This window comes from Rana temporaria, chromosome 1 (genome assembly GCF_905171775.1).
Source record: "Rana temporaria chromosome 1, aRanTem1.1, whole genome shotgun sequence".
In the NCBI taxonomy this organism is placed as follows: domain Eukaryota; kingdom Metazoa; phylum Chordata; class Amphibia; order Anura; family Ranidae; genus Rana; species Rana temporaria.
Genome location: NC_053489.1, coordinates 251,048,402 through 251,065,240, shown reverse-complemented (window position 1 = coordinate 251,065,240; position 16,839 = coordinate 251,048,402). Strand labels below are relative to the sequence as shown.

At 40.1% G+C, this 16,839-nt stretch overlaps 1 protein-coding gene across 2 annotated transcripts in view; it reads right to left on the bottom strand.

Moving 5' to 3' along the window:
- Positions 1 to 16,839, bottom strand: part of ABHD4 (abhydrolase domain containing 4, N-acyl phospholipase B) — a 35,519-nt gene that overhangs the window by 11,899 nt on the left and 6,781 nt on the right. Inside the window, exons 2-4 of one of the 2 annotated variants that reach the window (XM_040353658.1) lie at positions 14,553 to 14,582; positions 12,498 to 12,583; positions 1,754 to 2,126 (exon numbers count right to left, since the gene is read on the bottom strand). In XM_040353658.1, coding sequence (XP_040209592.1) covers positions 1,754 to 2,126; positions 12,498 to 12,537 — 413 coding nt within the window. In that variant the 5' untranslated portion in view covers positions 12,538 to 12,583; positions 14,553 to 14,582. The remainder of the gene's footprint in view (positions 1 to 1,753; positions 2,127 to 12,497; positions 12,584 to 14,552; positions 14,583 to 16,839) is intronic. The other variant, XM_040353650.1, reaches the window with a different exon arrangement.

Genomic DNA, 16,839 nt, shown 5'->3' with positions numbered 1-16,839 from the left:
CTGATTGGCTCAGAATATTTGTGATATTTTATCGAAATATCGCAACATGCGAATGCGATATTTACTGCGCAATTTCGACAAATGCTGTAGGAGCACTCTGATTGGCTCAGAATATTCGTGATATTTTACAATACAAAATAATTGCGAATATTCGGCAAATGCGGAAGGAGCACTCTGATTGGCTCAGAATATTCTTGATATTTTACAATACAAAATAATTGCGAATATTCGGCAAATGCGGAAGGAGCACTCTGATTGGCTCAGAATATTCTTGATATTTTACAATAGAAAATAAAAAGTGTTTTGCATTGGTGGTGATTCTTTACTCTATCCATCTGTCACAGCCGTTTTGTCAATCAAACACCTTGAAGATTGAACACGTTCATGCTGCATGCTTTGGACTTTTTTTCACTTCACATAGAAAAATAATCTTTCATAAAAATGTCTTTGATATTATTGGGACTATATTTCTTTATATATTTGTTTCACTGTGTATTTCACAAGTTATTTGCGCTTGCTTATTTTATAATTTGCCCACATGTCTTGTCACTAGACATATTTTTTATTCTTGTAGAGCGACTCCATTTTCTGTCTTGTATTAAATTATGTTGTATAACATTTTTGAGTTGCTGCTGTATTCTCCCCTTTTTTTAAGGTATGCGCAATTTTTTCCTTCTTACAAAAAAAAATAATATCAAACATACAAATATTCATAACAGAAACATACACAAAGCCCCCCCCCTTTTGCATCAGAGACAATCAGAGTTCTCCTACCACAGTTATCGAAAATTCGCAATCATTTTCGCATTCGCAATAGCGAAAAAAATCGCAATTTTTTTTTTTCAATTTGGCAACATAAAAGGATCGCCTCAGCTTAGCTACTCGGCCCAGGGTCTCTAATCATACCAGCCATGCTTTTAGACGTCGATAGGATGTGATCTGTTTTAAAAATCAAATTGAAAAAATGCGAATATTCGGAATTGCGAATATTCACCGCGAAATTCGAAATATAGCGCGATTTCTCGAATATGCTATATTCAAGTCGAATATTCGCAATGCGAATATTCGTGAGCAACACTAGTACGCACCCCTGGCTGTGTGTGGAGTTACTTTGAGGGGACAGCAAATGTACACTGTTATACAAGCTGTACACTCACTACTTTACATTGTAGCAAAGTGTCATTTCTTCAGTGTTGTCACATAAAAAGATATAATAAAAAAAAAAATCTGAGGGGGTGGACTCACTTTTGTGAGATACTGTATATACGTTTGTGCTAAGGTTTTGGCTTGCCCTATTCTTTCTTTTAGGAGTGTAATATAAGCTGCACACACACACACACTTGAGCAGTGGAGGACCCTCTGCTGCTTGAGAAGTAAGCAATGTTGCCACATCCATTAACAGCTGGACAGTTTCCATTGCATTATGCACATGTAGAAGTGTTTAATTTGGCTTACAGAAAACACTCTAACAGAAGACTATGTACCAACAGCAAGTAGCTTCTTGAAAATGGTTTGCTTTGTTTTTAAAAACCTTGACAGCTACCATATTTGAATTCCAGAAGTTCATACCACCAATTACTGAGATTACTGGGCGATGGCAGGGTAGCTTGTTCTTGAATATTGTGATTTTTCCTAAAAGCTGACCGATTAACTTTATAGGCAGTTCATGCTTTCTATTTCTTTAAAAACAATAGAAAACCTGAGATTTGTGCTGTCCTGACTTAAAAGAAAGCAACTTCTTGCATTTGCTCACCTCTGTGGGTATTTCGTAGAATACGATGTAGCCAGGAATCCACCCAAGCTATGCCCCAGGAGAATCATGTCCTTAATTCCCATCTCCTCTCTCCACTGCTCAATGGATGATACAAACTGCTCTTCTGCCGCTTCTGGATCACTTGGAAAGGTTGGTCGGGAGCTACGCCCAAATCCCAATAAATCAAAAGCATAGACAGCCCGCCGTGAGCTAAGGCGGTCTATGTTTTGAATCCAAAGTCCTATCCCACCTCCAAAACCATGAACCATCACTAAAGGCGTCTTTTCCCGGAGCTCTGGGCTCACTGTCAATGTCCAAATCTTGTTCTGATCCGGTAAAGAGACATAGCCTGCAGAGAATCGGTTCTTGATACCTACAGAGATAAAAAGACAGGAATATACCAAATGAATATATGAATATTGTATTTTATTTTTTAAATAAAGAAGTGGATAATGCAATTATGAAGTAAAGAAACCCAAAGCAAACAGCTCAGCTTACTGTAGTCACATTAGGTAAACTAAATTTAAACCCTAACCTTAATCATTATATATTATAACCACTTTTTTTTTTAATACTATATTTACAAACTATCAGGCCTGGCATATATCAAGGTGGGTTCCCCCATGGTGACAACAGTGGAATATAGTCACATAGGGCCAGATTCACAGCCAGGCGGCGCAGCGTAACGTAACCGTATTGGTTACACCACCGCAAATTTTACCTGGAAATTTGCGGCGGTGTAGCCTAAATCCGTCCGGCGCAAGGCGGGCCAATTCAAATGGGGCGGGTACCATTTAAATTAGGCGCTCTCCCGCGCCGGACGTACTGCGCATGCTCCCGACGCAAATTTCCCGACGTGCTTTGCGCGAAATTACGACGCGCCAACGTTTTCTGAATCACAACGTGAAAAAAAGACTTGCCCCGGGAAAAAAAAAAAAAAAATTCAAAAGCAACGCAGGAAAGACGGGTATACTTTTACATGGTGTACTAATTTTACACTTTGTAAAAGGTGCCCTATCTTTGCGACGGCAAACTAACACTTGCGGCGACCTAACGACGGGAAAAAGTTTTGTGGATCACCGTAACTGCTAATTTGCACACCCGACGCTGGTTTACGACGCAAAATCCCCCCAGCGGCGGCTGCGGTACTGCATCCTAAGATCCGACAGTGCAAGTCCATTACACCTGTCGGATCTTCTGCCTATCTATGCGTAACTGATTCTATGAATCAGTCGCATAGATAGAAACAGGGATACGACGGCGTATCAGCAGATACGCCGTCGTATCCCTTTTGTGAATCTGGCCCATAATGTGTGTTGAAACAGCTACTTGCAGTCTATTGGAAAACCATGGGGGAGATTAACTAAACATGGGGCACCACGAATCTGGTGCAGCTGTGCATAGTAACCAATCAGCTTCTAAAATCAACTTGTTCAATAAACATGTTTGACAATAAAACATAAAAGCCGTGTGGTTACTGTGCACAGCTACACCACATTTTGTGTGCACTAGACATGTGCACACTGAAATATTTTGTTTCGTAATTTTGTTTTCGTCCGAAAAATAAATTGATTAAGTTACTCCCGAAATTCGTTTTTATTTATTTCGTTTTTCGTTAAAAAAATGCATTCGTCCGAAAATCCAAATTAAGGTCGAATCTGTTATTGAAGGCTTATGGTGTCTGTCGAATGTTCTAAGAAAAAACAAAAATTCGACAGAATCTTTAAAAAATAAAAAAAATATAAAAAAATTAGACTCATGTAGGTAGATTCACATACCTGGCCGCAACTTTAAGGCGGCGTAGCTTAAGGCATTTAAGTTACGCCGCCGTAAGTTAGCGAGGCAAGTACATGATTCACAATGTACTTGCCTGCTAAGTTACGGCGGCGTAGCCTAAAGCGGGCAGGCGTAAGGGCGCCTAATTCAAATTTGTCTAAGGGGGCGTGTTTTATGTTAATGGAGCTTGACCTGACGTTTAACGTTTTTTTTACAACTGCGCATGCGCCGGGCACCTACATTTCCCAGTGTGCATTGCGGCTAAGTACGCCGCACAGGCCTATTGATTTCGACGTGGACGTAAACAACGCAAATCCCTATTCACGGACGACTTACGCAAACGACGTAAAAATTCAGAATTTCGACGCGGGAACGGCGGCCATACTTTAACATTGGCTACGCCACCTAGGGTCCAGCTTTAACTTTAGGCGGCCTATCTCTTACGTAAACGGCGTAAATGTACCGCGGCGGCCGGGCGTACGTTCGTGAATAGGCCTATCTAGTGATTTGCATCTAGTGATATTTCTTGCGGGGAGGAGCCGAGACAGCCGCAGAGGGACCACAGAAGACCAGGATCGGGGCCACTCTGTGCAAAACGAGCTGCACAGTGGAGGGAAGTATAACTCCCATGTCCGATTGCAGCAGTAAAACCTATGTCCTAAAGCCCTTTGGGCTCTTGACCCATGGAGGGATATTTACTAAAACTGGAGCGTGTCAAATTTTGTGAAGTTGTGCATAGTAACCAATACATATACTTCCCATACCTCTCAAAATATTGACTTTTTTTTTATCCATTATTTTTTATCCATTGGTGTTAGTTGATCTATACCAATAGGGATTCGAAATATAAAATGGACTAATTAGGCTATCCCTGTACTACTTTATATCATCCCCCCAAATGATGTCCCCATCTTATCATTGTGTAGGTAATGATGGTAACATGCATGTTCCCCTTGTTGTTTGTCGCGTGTTTCCACTTCCCAATCCTGTCATTTTCCTTTCCTCCTCATATTCCCTTTTCCCTCCCCCTTATATGTCTGTTTACACAATCCTTACAACATTATACCCCCAGGAATAACACACTACCTAAAATCGGTCAGGCCTTGGTTAATGCCGCATCGATAGGGAGACTGACAATGCCATGATTTATGGCGATAACCTGTTTCCGAATATGAAGCGGCAATGACACTGAACTCAAAAGATTTTCTTCAATGGATGTCCTGTTATATACTTCACAATGGGACTCGACATGTTTCCTGACTTCTCACTTCCCCCACGGTGATAATAACCAGCTGACCACCGCATAAAATATGAGTGGCCACTGGTGACGGGTTAACGTCCGAGATGAAGCTACGCCATTATCACGGCGAAACGCGTTGACGTCATCACCCTGCACCAGTCACGTGATGTTCCCCGTGAGCGAGACGAGCAGGAAGCTGGAAAGAGAGCTATGTGGCCGTGAAACTCCCCGAGCGCTTGGAGGGGAAAGAATGTACACCGCCGCCCAACAAACAATCATATTGGGCTTAAAGCTTAGCGCCTACTTATCTATTGGCAAAGATTAAGCAGCTGGTTTAAACAACAGGGATGGTCTGAACTGTGACATACCGCATGATCCCCCGGCCCAGCCGACTGGCCAATCCATAGTGATACCATCAAAAAGCATCCATATGGCCAAAGTAATGGTTGAACAAGCTTGTAAATGGCGGCACATTGGTAATGTATTAATCTCTTCCTGATTGTTTAATTCCACTGGACACCGGAATCAGGTACTTTGAATATCAATGGTATAACCTTTTGCTGTCAGCATTGTTTTACTCACAATTGTGACAGGACTGCCTATGAATAAACAATCAATGCTGACGAAGCTTAGGCCATTAATGATCACTGGATAATTTTGGATCTAATTGGACATGCATAATCAGGATTGCCTATATATAGTATTTTTTGAATTTTCACCGCCTGACTAACTCCAGCTTATTATAGCGTTTTCAGGATTACTAATAATATTAACCAATGCATGCTCATGGTTCACTAAAATAAATGATTAAATCTGGCAAATGTTCTCACTGCCTATTGTGCAAACAGGTTTCAGTTTTGCCTCTCATGATAGTACCAGCAGTTTCCCCAGATTCAAGGAGGACCACGCATAAAAAGACCGTAATCAGAACCTGTTGTAAAGTACCCAAAAAGGTACATTAATTTATTGCCCATTTATTCTCAAATCTAGCAATAAAACATCCCCTGAGTGCATAGAAGACCAGCAATGTTATATTACATAGGCCTTAGCAGCTTACATTTTACCAACAACTTTACAAACTGTTCATGAGCACACAACCTAGTCAGCAAATTATTACTACAGTACCATTTGGTCACAAATATAGGGATCCCTACACTAAGGCGACCAGATTTTTAAAATTAAATCCTGGGACATATTTTTTTTTTTTGCTAGTAATGGCGGCAATCTGCGCCTCTGCCCGTCGCCGCCGCCGCCTCACAACTTGTCAAGTTTTACTCTCTGGGCCCCGGCTACTACTGGGTGGGGAGCGCAGGAAGATCACTCCACCAGGGAAGTCAAGGAGATGAGTAGGCAGGCAGCTGGCCGGGACTTGAACCAAGGCAGAAGAACATGCAAGTGGAGCTGAATGGGCATGCACCCAAAACTGAAGAAATATTCCCTTCGCTCCGACCAGCACATGATCATCAGAAAGGGGCACAGATGATGGAAAAAATACACCCCCCTAATCTAGTGGGAGCAGCGGAGTGGGGGGGGGGGGTGTAATTCAGAATTTATTTATTTTATTCTGCACTGTCAGGGGCAGATCCACAAAGATCTGCCCTGGCGCAGCGTATCTGAGATACGCTACGCCGCCGTAACTTACCTTTTTTGGTTTGAATCCTGAAAGAATTTGCGCCGTAAGTTACGGCGGCGTAGTGCATCTCTTGCGGTGTAACGGCGGCTAATTCAAATCGGCGAGTAGGGGGCGTGTTTCATTTAAATGAAGCGCGTCCCGCGCCGAACAGACTGCGCATGCGCCGTCCCTAAATTTCCCGACGTGCATTGAGCTAAATGACGTCGCAAGGACGTCATTGTTTTGACGTGGACGTAAATTACGTCCAGCCCGATTCACGGACGACTTACGCAAACTAATTTTTTTTTTTTTTAATTATACGCGGGAACGACGGCCATACTTAACATTGAGTATGCCACCAAACAGCAGCTTTAACTATACGCCGGAAAAAGCCGACTAGAGACGACGTAAAAGAATGCGACGGCCGCTCGTACGTACGTGGATCATCGGAAATAGCTAATTTGCATACTCGACGTGGATTACGACGGGAACGCCACCCAGCGGACGCCGAAGAATTGCATCTTAGATCCAAAGGCGTACAAAGACGTACGCCTGTTGGATCTAACCCAGATGCCGTCGTATCTTGTTTTGAGGATTCAAAACAAAGATACGACGCGGGAAATTTGAAAGTAAGCCGGCGTATCAGTAGATACGCCGGCGTACTCGCTTTGTGGATCTGCCCCTCTGTCTTTAAAATTGCCCCAGCCTCTGTTTAAATCCAATCCAGGGACAAAACTGAGGACAGACTTGGGCCGGGGACAGTCTGGGGACTGTCCCCGGAAACCGGGGATGTCTGGTCACCCTACACTTGTTAAAAGGGATTATGTTTTCTTATTTAGTAGAAGCCTCATTAAAAAAGGTGTTGCTTAAAATGCACTGCATTTTCTATTACAAGCAATCCAAACACAATAAACCTGCATTTATATAACTGGAATATCAGGTTGTCTAATGACCTACTAAATACCAACTGAACTTATTGTAAGGTCATCAACCAAACCCCAGATATGCCCAGTGACTAATTTTTATTGCATGCCAATTGAAATAAGATTAGATCTGGCTGATACATTACTTAATGTGGCAATACAGCCAAATGCTGTTCAGTGCTCTATGTGATTCCAAGCATAAAATTAGCTTTACCATCACTTATCGTGTTTTTTTTTTCAATGTTTATTAGATAAACCAACCTATATATTTCCTATAGAGCAATGTAATGAAGAACAATGATGAGATGACCTTCACCAGTAATTCTAATTTGTCGTATGTATAGATGCAAAACCCATATTATTTTTGAATGCATGGAAATACATTGATTATGCTTAGTACTGGATAACAATGCATACTAAAATAATTGGTTTCAAATAAAAATTAACATAGTAAGGCTGATTTACTAAAAATGGAGAGTTCTAAATATCATCATCTGAATACAAAAAAATAAAAATAAAAAAAGATGTTAAAATTCTTTCCGCTTCTTGTCTGTCCATTTAGTACCTACATTCCTTATTGCTTTTGCTTCTTTTGGGTTATTCTTCTGCTTAAATGTAACAATAATTTTGTAGTAGGGGTTGCCCTTTGTCCACTTATGCCCGATTCATTGCCTGATAGTGTTGCTCACGAATATTCGCATTGCGAATATTCGACTCGAATATAGCATATTCGAGAAATCGCGCTATATTTCGAATTTCGCGGTGAATATTCGCAATTCCGAATATTCGCATTTTTTCAATTTGATTTTTAAAACAGATCACATCCTATCGACGTCTAAAAGCATTGCTGGTATGATTAGAGACCCTGGGCCGAGTAGCTAAGCTGAGGCGATCCTATTATGTTGCCAAATTGAAAAAAAAAAAATTGCGATTTTTCGCTATTGCGAATGCGAAAATGATTGCGAATTTTCGATAACTGTGGTAGGAGAACTCTGATTGTCTCTGATGCAAAAGGGGGGGGCTTTGTGTATGTGTATGTGTATGTTATGAATATTTGTATGTTTGATATTATTATTTTTTGTAAGAAGGAAAAAATTGCGCATACCTTAAAAAAGGGGAGAATACAGCAGCAACTCAAAAATGTTATACAACATAAATTAATACAAGACAGAAAATGGAGTCGCTCTACAAGAATAAAAAATATGTCTAGTGACAAGACATGTGGGCAAATTATAAAATAAGCAAGCGCAAATAACTTGTGAAATACACAGTGAAACAAATATATAAAGAAATATAGTCCCAATAATAGAAAAATAATCTTTCATAAAAATGTCTTTGATATGTGAAGTGAAAAAAAGTCCAAAGCATGCAGCATGAACGTGTTCAATCTTTAAGGTGTTTGATTGACAAACGGCTGTGACAGATGGATAGAGTAAAGAATCACCACCAATGCAAAACACTTTTTATTTTCTATTGTAAAATATCAAGAATATTCTGAGCCAATCAGAGTGCTCCTTCCGCATTTGCCGAATATTCGCAATTATTTTGTATTGTAAAATATCAAGAATATTCTGAGCCAATCAGAGTGCTCCTTCTGCATTTGCCGAATATTCGCAATTATTTTGTATTGTAAAATATCAAGAATATTCTGAGCCAATCAGAGTGCTCCTTCTGCATTTGCCGAATATTCGCAATTATTTTGTATTGTAAAATATCAAGAATATTCTGAGCCAATCAGAGTGCTCCTTCCGCATTTGCCGAATATTCGCAATTATTTTGTATTGTAAAATATCACGAATATTCTGAGCCAATCAGAGTGCTCCTACAGCATTTCTCGAAATTGCGCAATAAATATCGCATTCGCATGTTGCGATATTTCGATAAAATATCACGAATATTCTGAGCCAATCAGAGCGCTCCTCCAGCATTTCTCGAAATTGCGCAATAAATATCGCATTCGCATGTTGCGATATTTCGATAAAATATCACGAATATTCTGAGCCAATCAGAGTGCTCCTACCGCAGTTATCAAAAAATCGCAATTATTTTCGCATTCGCAATAGCGAAAAATCGCAATCATTTACTTTCGATAAAATATCACGAATATTCGAATTTAGCGAATATATCTCGAATATTCGAATATATATTCGAGATATATCGCGAAATCGAATATGGCATATTCTGCTCAACACTATTGCCTGACACACCAATCATATTTTTGGCTTTGATTTCTTATCGTCTCCATACTATTACTGCCTGCTGTATTTAGCCAAGGAGCAGCTCTCATTTCTGCCCCTTGCCAAAACATAGTACAATAAAAACCACCAGTGTACACTCTGGTCCTATTCTGCATGGACTTAAAAAAAAAAAAAAAGCATATACAGGTAGGTTGTATCTCCAGAAAATAATACGTATGAGCTCAATAACTGCAGATACGCTGCCAATGAAATTCACATGGCACTCAACTTCTAATAGTGTGAAACTGTACTTGAGCGTGAAGTGTAATACTTGAAAGGTTTCAAACAATTTTGAGAAATTTTAAGAGCTTCTTACAGGGAACAGTACTTCAACAGTTGTGAACACTCTTCAATCCTTGACTCTAATGCTCTCTCACAAGGAACACTATTTGGACATAATGCAGTTTGCATAGTCTAGAATTGCAGTCAATTGACAGTAAAGTATAAAAGCAATCAACTGGGCATTTATCTTAGGCAACTCTTGCATTACAGGTTAGCCTAGGTTCACACTAATGCGGTGCAGGAAACCGCGTGATCCGTGCGAGTTTCCCGAAACACATAAAAAAATCGCACAGACCTTGCAATCTGCAGTTGGTGTCAATGCAATCTTAACGAGACCCCAAATGCAAGTCACAAACGCAGCGCGCCTAGTACAAAAGTACCGATTGGAGTGGGGGTTACAAAATTGGTACATTCATGACTTTGGTGCAATGTGATGCAATTTGAAACCATTGAAAATGGATGGGCTCAAATCAGACCGCACTGAATCACATGTGAATTGAACAGGAATACGGTACCAGCAAATTCAGCCCCAGTGCCAATACTTGATGCAAAAATAAGTCTCCAAGAGCCCCAAATGTTTATCACAGGATCTACAGGTAACTCTTGTGAAAGTAGGTGTCAAAGTACATGCATGAACATCTAAAAAAAAAAAAAAGAAGGAGTTTGTACCTATTTAACCTGGGAAAGAAAAAAAAATTGGAACCAAACTACAAACCCTAATTTAAAATATAGGCAAAGGCTAGGCCTTCTCGGGAAATCTGTAGTGGACTGATGAATCAAAAATAACCCCTTACAGTAGCGATTATTTGCTCTTTTTGTACTTCTTTTTGTTTTTTTAATCCCAATTATGTTACTAAACATCTCAGGCCTGGGTCACACCTCTGTGTTTTTTGGTGCTTTTTGCAGAAACACACTATAGTTCATTTACATGTTTTCCTATGAGACACGTTCACATCCATGATTTTTTTTCAGCTGCTGCGTATTTGGAAAGGGCAAGGACTTTTTAACGCAAAACGGTCCCATTTTGTTTTTTTTTGGTTCAATATACTTCAATGGAGAAGCTGCAGAAAAGCATGGAATGTGTTTTTGCAGCAATTTGTGTTTTGTGATCTGCCCAACAACAAATTGGCCCCAAAAAAATGTAAAACTGCGATTTTTTTTTTTTTTTTTTAAAGGCTATTATTCGATTAATCGAAACAATAATCGGCCAACTAATCGATTATGAAAATAATTGTTAGTTGCAGCCCTAGTTTAAAGAATATAGAACCTTTGCTGATCAAATATGTTGAAAAATGTTCATATTGCGTACTTAAGTTTTCATAAGACTTTATAATCAAATAGCTGTACCAGTTTACCTCTTAGGTTTGTTTTTTTGATCATGGGAGGAAACCAACAACCTCATGCAAAGAAAACTTTATTTTCAGACTCCAGCTATTGTGAATAACACTAGCTTATGTTTAAAGTCCTACTCTGCGCAAGAATTAAGCAACTCAAAGTAGACTCCATGTATCCCCCCCTTCTAGGAAAGGATCTAAAACCAAGCATAATTTACCTTACTCCATGGTCCCTCAGACTTCCCCACTGATGGTTCCATTTGTGACAACTGTTCCCTCAAAGCTGCCCTTCTTATCAGTCACCAACTAGTCTTGTTACCCATCTGCCATCAAGAACAATTAGGACCAGCAGCTGCCATTGGTACTGAATTGTTTTGTACGTAGTAACTGTGCCCACTGCCCACCCACCCAGTACTGGAGAGCGGAGGAAAGAACTACTGACTTACAAAGGACCACAGACTATGGGAAGCAGTTCTGTTTTAAATCACCCTCTAGACAAAACCTGCATAATATTCTTGATCAGCTGGAAATTTGAATTGTTAGCTTCTTTCACCGAGTTTCACGTTAAACCTGGAAGCAACATAGAATTTCCACGTGACCAACCTAAATCTCAGTACAAGAGAGTTTCTATCATTACCTTTAATATGGATAGGAAACCTTTCCGGTTTGTAATACTTCTGCTGAATTCCATGGATAATCTTGTAAGTTCAAGGATAGTCATCTGCCATACTATTATTTTCATTTACTAGAAGGCATTACTGGCTCTACAATGTGTATGAGACACAGTCCTAACATGGATAGTCCCAACACGGTGTAACTTCTACGTATGTCCTCATTCATCTCCAAAGATTATGCTGATCAACAACCTATCCTCCACTCACAAATTTATTTCATACAATCTTGTCTTACTTGCACCTACCAGACATTTCTTGTGCTATGTACATTGTCTGGAACGCCCATAGAAAAATGAAACTTAATTATTATTATTTTTTTTTTTAAATAAATACTTTGATTTGTCCATAACTGAAATTCCACGTTTTTTTCTGGAAATATAATGGCTTCCTATAAGTATTTCTCCCTTTCCCTTACAGACCAAAAAGATTTAAGACAGGGCCTTTTTGATCCTATGCAACAATGCAGTGCTAAAGTCAATGGGCATGTGCAGTATACCAAAATCAAAAATAATCTTATCCTATTCAACTGCAGTAATGATTTATATCATTTTACTTTTATTTATTGAGTGTGTAGAACGATGATAATAATTTAAATGATGTAAAATTATACGGCGTACACATAGAAGTTACTACATTTAAATATAAAAACAAAATTACTAAGCTTACATTGAAGTATCTTGGATTCCACTGCCTTTAATTTTGACATGGAAGTTGGGCACCAAGATGGTATCCAGCCAGTTAACCAATGAGACCTGTATCATTAAAAAATAAAAGTGAATGAATTAAATGACTCACAATCAAGAGATAATTGTATCTATGAGCGTTCTTAAAAAAACAAACAAAAAAAAAAAAACACATGTAGCATTAAAACAATTTCAACCAGTGTTATAAGGGAAACTTCAAAATAGTATCCAGTGCCTAATGCCATGTACACACGGTCGGAATTTTCGATAGAAAAAGTCAGATGGAATTTTTTCATCGGATATTCCGACCGTGTGTATGCCCCATCAGACTTTTTCCGTCGGAAATTCCGACAGACTTAGAAAGAGAACATGTTCTCTTTTTTTTCCCGACTGAAAAAATTTCTATCGGAAATTCTGTTCGTCTGTATGGAATTCTGAAACATGCATGCTCGAAAACAATTCGACGCATGCTCGGAAGCATTGAACTTCATTTTTCTAGGCTTGTTGTAGTGTTGTACATCACCGCGTTTTTGACTTTTTGTTGTGTAACTTTGTGGTACCAACAACTTATCCTTTTGAGAAGTAAATGGATTGGGACTTTGAGGTTTGCAACAGTTGTTGCCCCCAATAATTCGAGTCACTAATCTAGAACAAATATGCGGATGAGGAGACATTTCCCTGCTCTACCTGCTTGTTCCTGATCTCAGAAAGAATTGAAAGCTGAACTCCTAAAATTTCAGCTTTTTAAAATTACTGCTTGTTTATAAATGTTAAGGCCAAGGAGGTGTACGTCACCTTGTGAACTCTGTTTTATTTACTAGTTATACTTTTACTGAGGACCAAGAGTACAGCTATGGCTTTACTTCTGCTACAACACAGCCACTTTGCCTGTCTCTAGCCTCCACTGTCAACTCATAGAATGCTTACATTTTTTTTTTAAGACTTACCTACCAGGTGTGAGTTCTGCTAAATTTTGATACTCACCCACCCAGTGGTTCCAGCACTGTCCAGCTAAGAGACTCTTCTCTTCTGGCAGCACTTGGTCCTGGGCCGCCATGTTTCCCTGTGATGTCATCACTAGGCTGCTGGCTGTTCCGAGTTCAGTCGGCATGCCTCCCAATGACACCCAAACAGTCCCGCCCCCTCCTCCTTTCTTTAGTGAAAGCATATACCTCTAATGCCCCAGTAGCAGGGATAAGGGAGTCGGGAAAGTTGTTTTTGAGCTTTATGGACCATATAATTTTATAAAACAGTGGCCAAAACACTTCATGGGTAATGACTTTGTGGTGGAAATAAGGTTGTGACCCTAGGTGGATGATTTGACAAAAAAATGTGAATTCTACAGGAAACGGAAATGAAAACTGTTGTCTGTATAGTGATGTGCAGTGTATGACAGTATACTTACTAATATCTGATGTACCTCTGGTTCTATTTTACTCCGAAATTTGTATTCTCTGTAAACTTTGACTAATAAAACCTTTTTTGTTTGAGAAAAAAAATAGCCTATGCCTTCTGGGATATGTGACATACATATACCGGAGGCAGAGCAGGAAGTGTGTGTGTTATTCGCCTAAGGCGAGTGACATGTATGGGGAATCGGGACGGACTTTATATTGAAAACAAAAGAAAGAGGAAGCAAAGTCCTATTCATGCAAAAGGACAGGAGGAGTGGTGGAGAGGCAGGATCATTCTTGGGAGATTAAAGGCTGCTTTAATATTATAAAATGAGTTTAATTAATACAATGCATTCCATGACTGGGCAAGAGGGGAGGACAAAGCAACTGCAAATGACATATGACAATGGCATGCAAATTACATTGGCATACACTTCATTGGACTTAACCTCTGAGCAGACTTTTAAAAGTGCTGTAATTCCTAGAATTCCTCTTGTCAGGGGTTCAGTGCAAAAGCCAGGCAACTAGCATTTTTAGGATGTGGTCAGCAGGGCAGCATCTGTATTTCTCATGCCTGGGTTACTGTAACTAAAGTCTTTTGTTATGTTGGTTACACAAACATGCAGAAGATTGAGAACGAATACCTTAGGTGTTCTGACTCAAGTCAAATACACCTAAAAGGGAAGGGAGAGGAAAATAAAAGACAATATAAAAGAAATGACCGCAGATTCATCAACCAACCAAACATGCATTACTGCCCAGCCCCTTCCCTATATCGGAATGACTGACACCAGCTCTACGTGGGGTATGGTCTATTCCTTTTTTTTTTTAAAGAAGGAAGGGGCCACAAAAAGACAGTAATTCATTCAAATGAGAAGTATCCCTTGTGCTGGTGTTACTTGAAATCTTCTGCCCTCTGCCCCCCATACTCCCGCTATGGTAATCTCCTGGTGCTATAGGAGTTAATATAGCCATTAGACCTGTCATAGGCATAGGTTCACTATAGTTTACAGCAATAAACAGTGCTCAATGAAAGGAGGAGGTGGACCTTTCACTCATTCACCCCTCCTCTATTCATAGATCCCTTTTCATCACTGGAAACTACAAAACATCCTCTATGAATAGAGGATGGGGGGAAAAAGTGGGCAGTCTCTACTGTTGATTAGTGCCTATGACAAAACCAGTGGCTGTATTAACCCCTACCATACAGGCAGATTACCATTACAGGGCTACAAGGAGGGTGGCAGAGGATGGAAGATTTCAAAGAGGACAGCAGGGACCAGCACAAAGGCCACCTCTTATTGAATGTACAGTGCCTTGAAAAAGTATTCATACCCCTTTGTAACGGAATGACCCGGGACATCCAGAGACTTTGTGAGGATGGGGGACACTCCTGTGTCAGCGTCACTGATAACTCTTGGGTCTGAGTCCACCCTGTGCCTTTTGGGCATGGGGTGGCAAGGGAATCATAATTCATGTATTACATGAGATAGGACATCAATAATAATTCATTGCAGGATCTTGAGAGATTGCAAGATGTTGGCCCAACCAGTCAATAGTGACTCATTTCTAGTGACATGCTAATTGCATCAGGGCTTGGAAGACATTCCATTGTCCTTGTGTAAAGGTGTTGTAACGGACAGGTGTTAATCCCAGGTCTGCTCCCAGAACTCTAATTATGCATACTAAATACTGCTTACGTGTGATAACACTGTCTAGAACTTATTGATGCTCAGAGGTGTCAAGCTGTATGCGGAGACGGAGTGGGTGAAGGTGTTTTGTTATTAATTAAGGAATTTTTAAGTAATTAGCCTTAGTGTATGATTAGGGGGGTGGAGATCTCATTGTTGCTTTAATGCCTGGTACTGTATAAAAAGCTGAGAAGAAACCATTAAAGTATCATTACATTTGGAACAAGCACAGAGCTGTGTCTCGTCTTGATTCTGGGCAAATGAAATGGGATCGGGTCCTGTCGGTTGGAGTGTCGATAAGCTGTCGTGACTGGGATGGAAGGTCGTAAACGGTGGTGACCGTTACACCCTTGAAATACATTTTCCACATTTTTCTCATGTTACAACCAAAAACGCAAATGTATTTTATTGGGATTTTATGCGATAGACCATGGTTAGGAAACCATTGAGAGATGGAGATATACCTGGACAACAAGGAAATCAAAGATCACCGGAGAGCTGTGCCCCCCCCCCCTTTTTTTTTTTTTAAGAAATTAACTAGCAAGCCTCCACTAAAAAAGTGAAGACAGCATTAACAACCCTAGGAAAATCTACTAAAACTGTCACTGTAAAAATATATAAAAAAAAAAAAAACTTAGCCTACCTTAAATTTTAGCTTCAGTGTGAAACTCTGCACTTTCATTCACAATTTTTCTCATGTCTGAGGAGCAATCGGTTACCCCCACAAGTCTGATGCCGAAGTTCATCATGAAAGCAGAAGATCTGGTACTGCAGGCTGATTTCCTAGACTAATTTAAGGTCTAGCTATCTGCTCTAATTTATGGTCAGTGCAAGTAGTTTGTAGGGTGGTGTACAGAGGTCGGTAGTACATAGGGACGTGTGCAGAAGACGGTAGTATGTATAATAGGGGGGGGGGGTCGGGAGGGCAAGCTATGGGGGGGTTAGGAGCAGAGCTTTTTTTCTCAGAAAATAGGTGCAGGAACTCAACCACGACCCTGTTCAGATTTCAAAAACAGTAGAAGGGTCTTAAAGGGGCAATAAATACCAGGATTGCATTACATACAGTGCAGAGTTCAGGGGTTACACACAGAGGGCAGAGCTGTCACTTGTAAACACAGAAACCAGACTTCTGTGTTTACAAGTGATTGTGGTGAGCAGGCACCAAAGGGTCTGAGCCAGAGGTGGTGGAACTGAGTTCCCACAAGTTCCCCCTGAAAAAAAGCCCTGGTTAGGAGAGTAT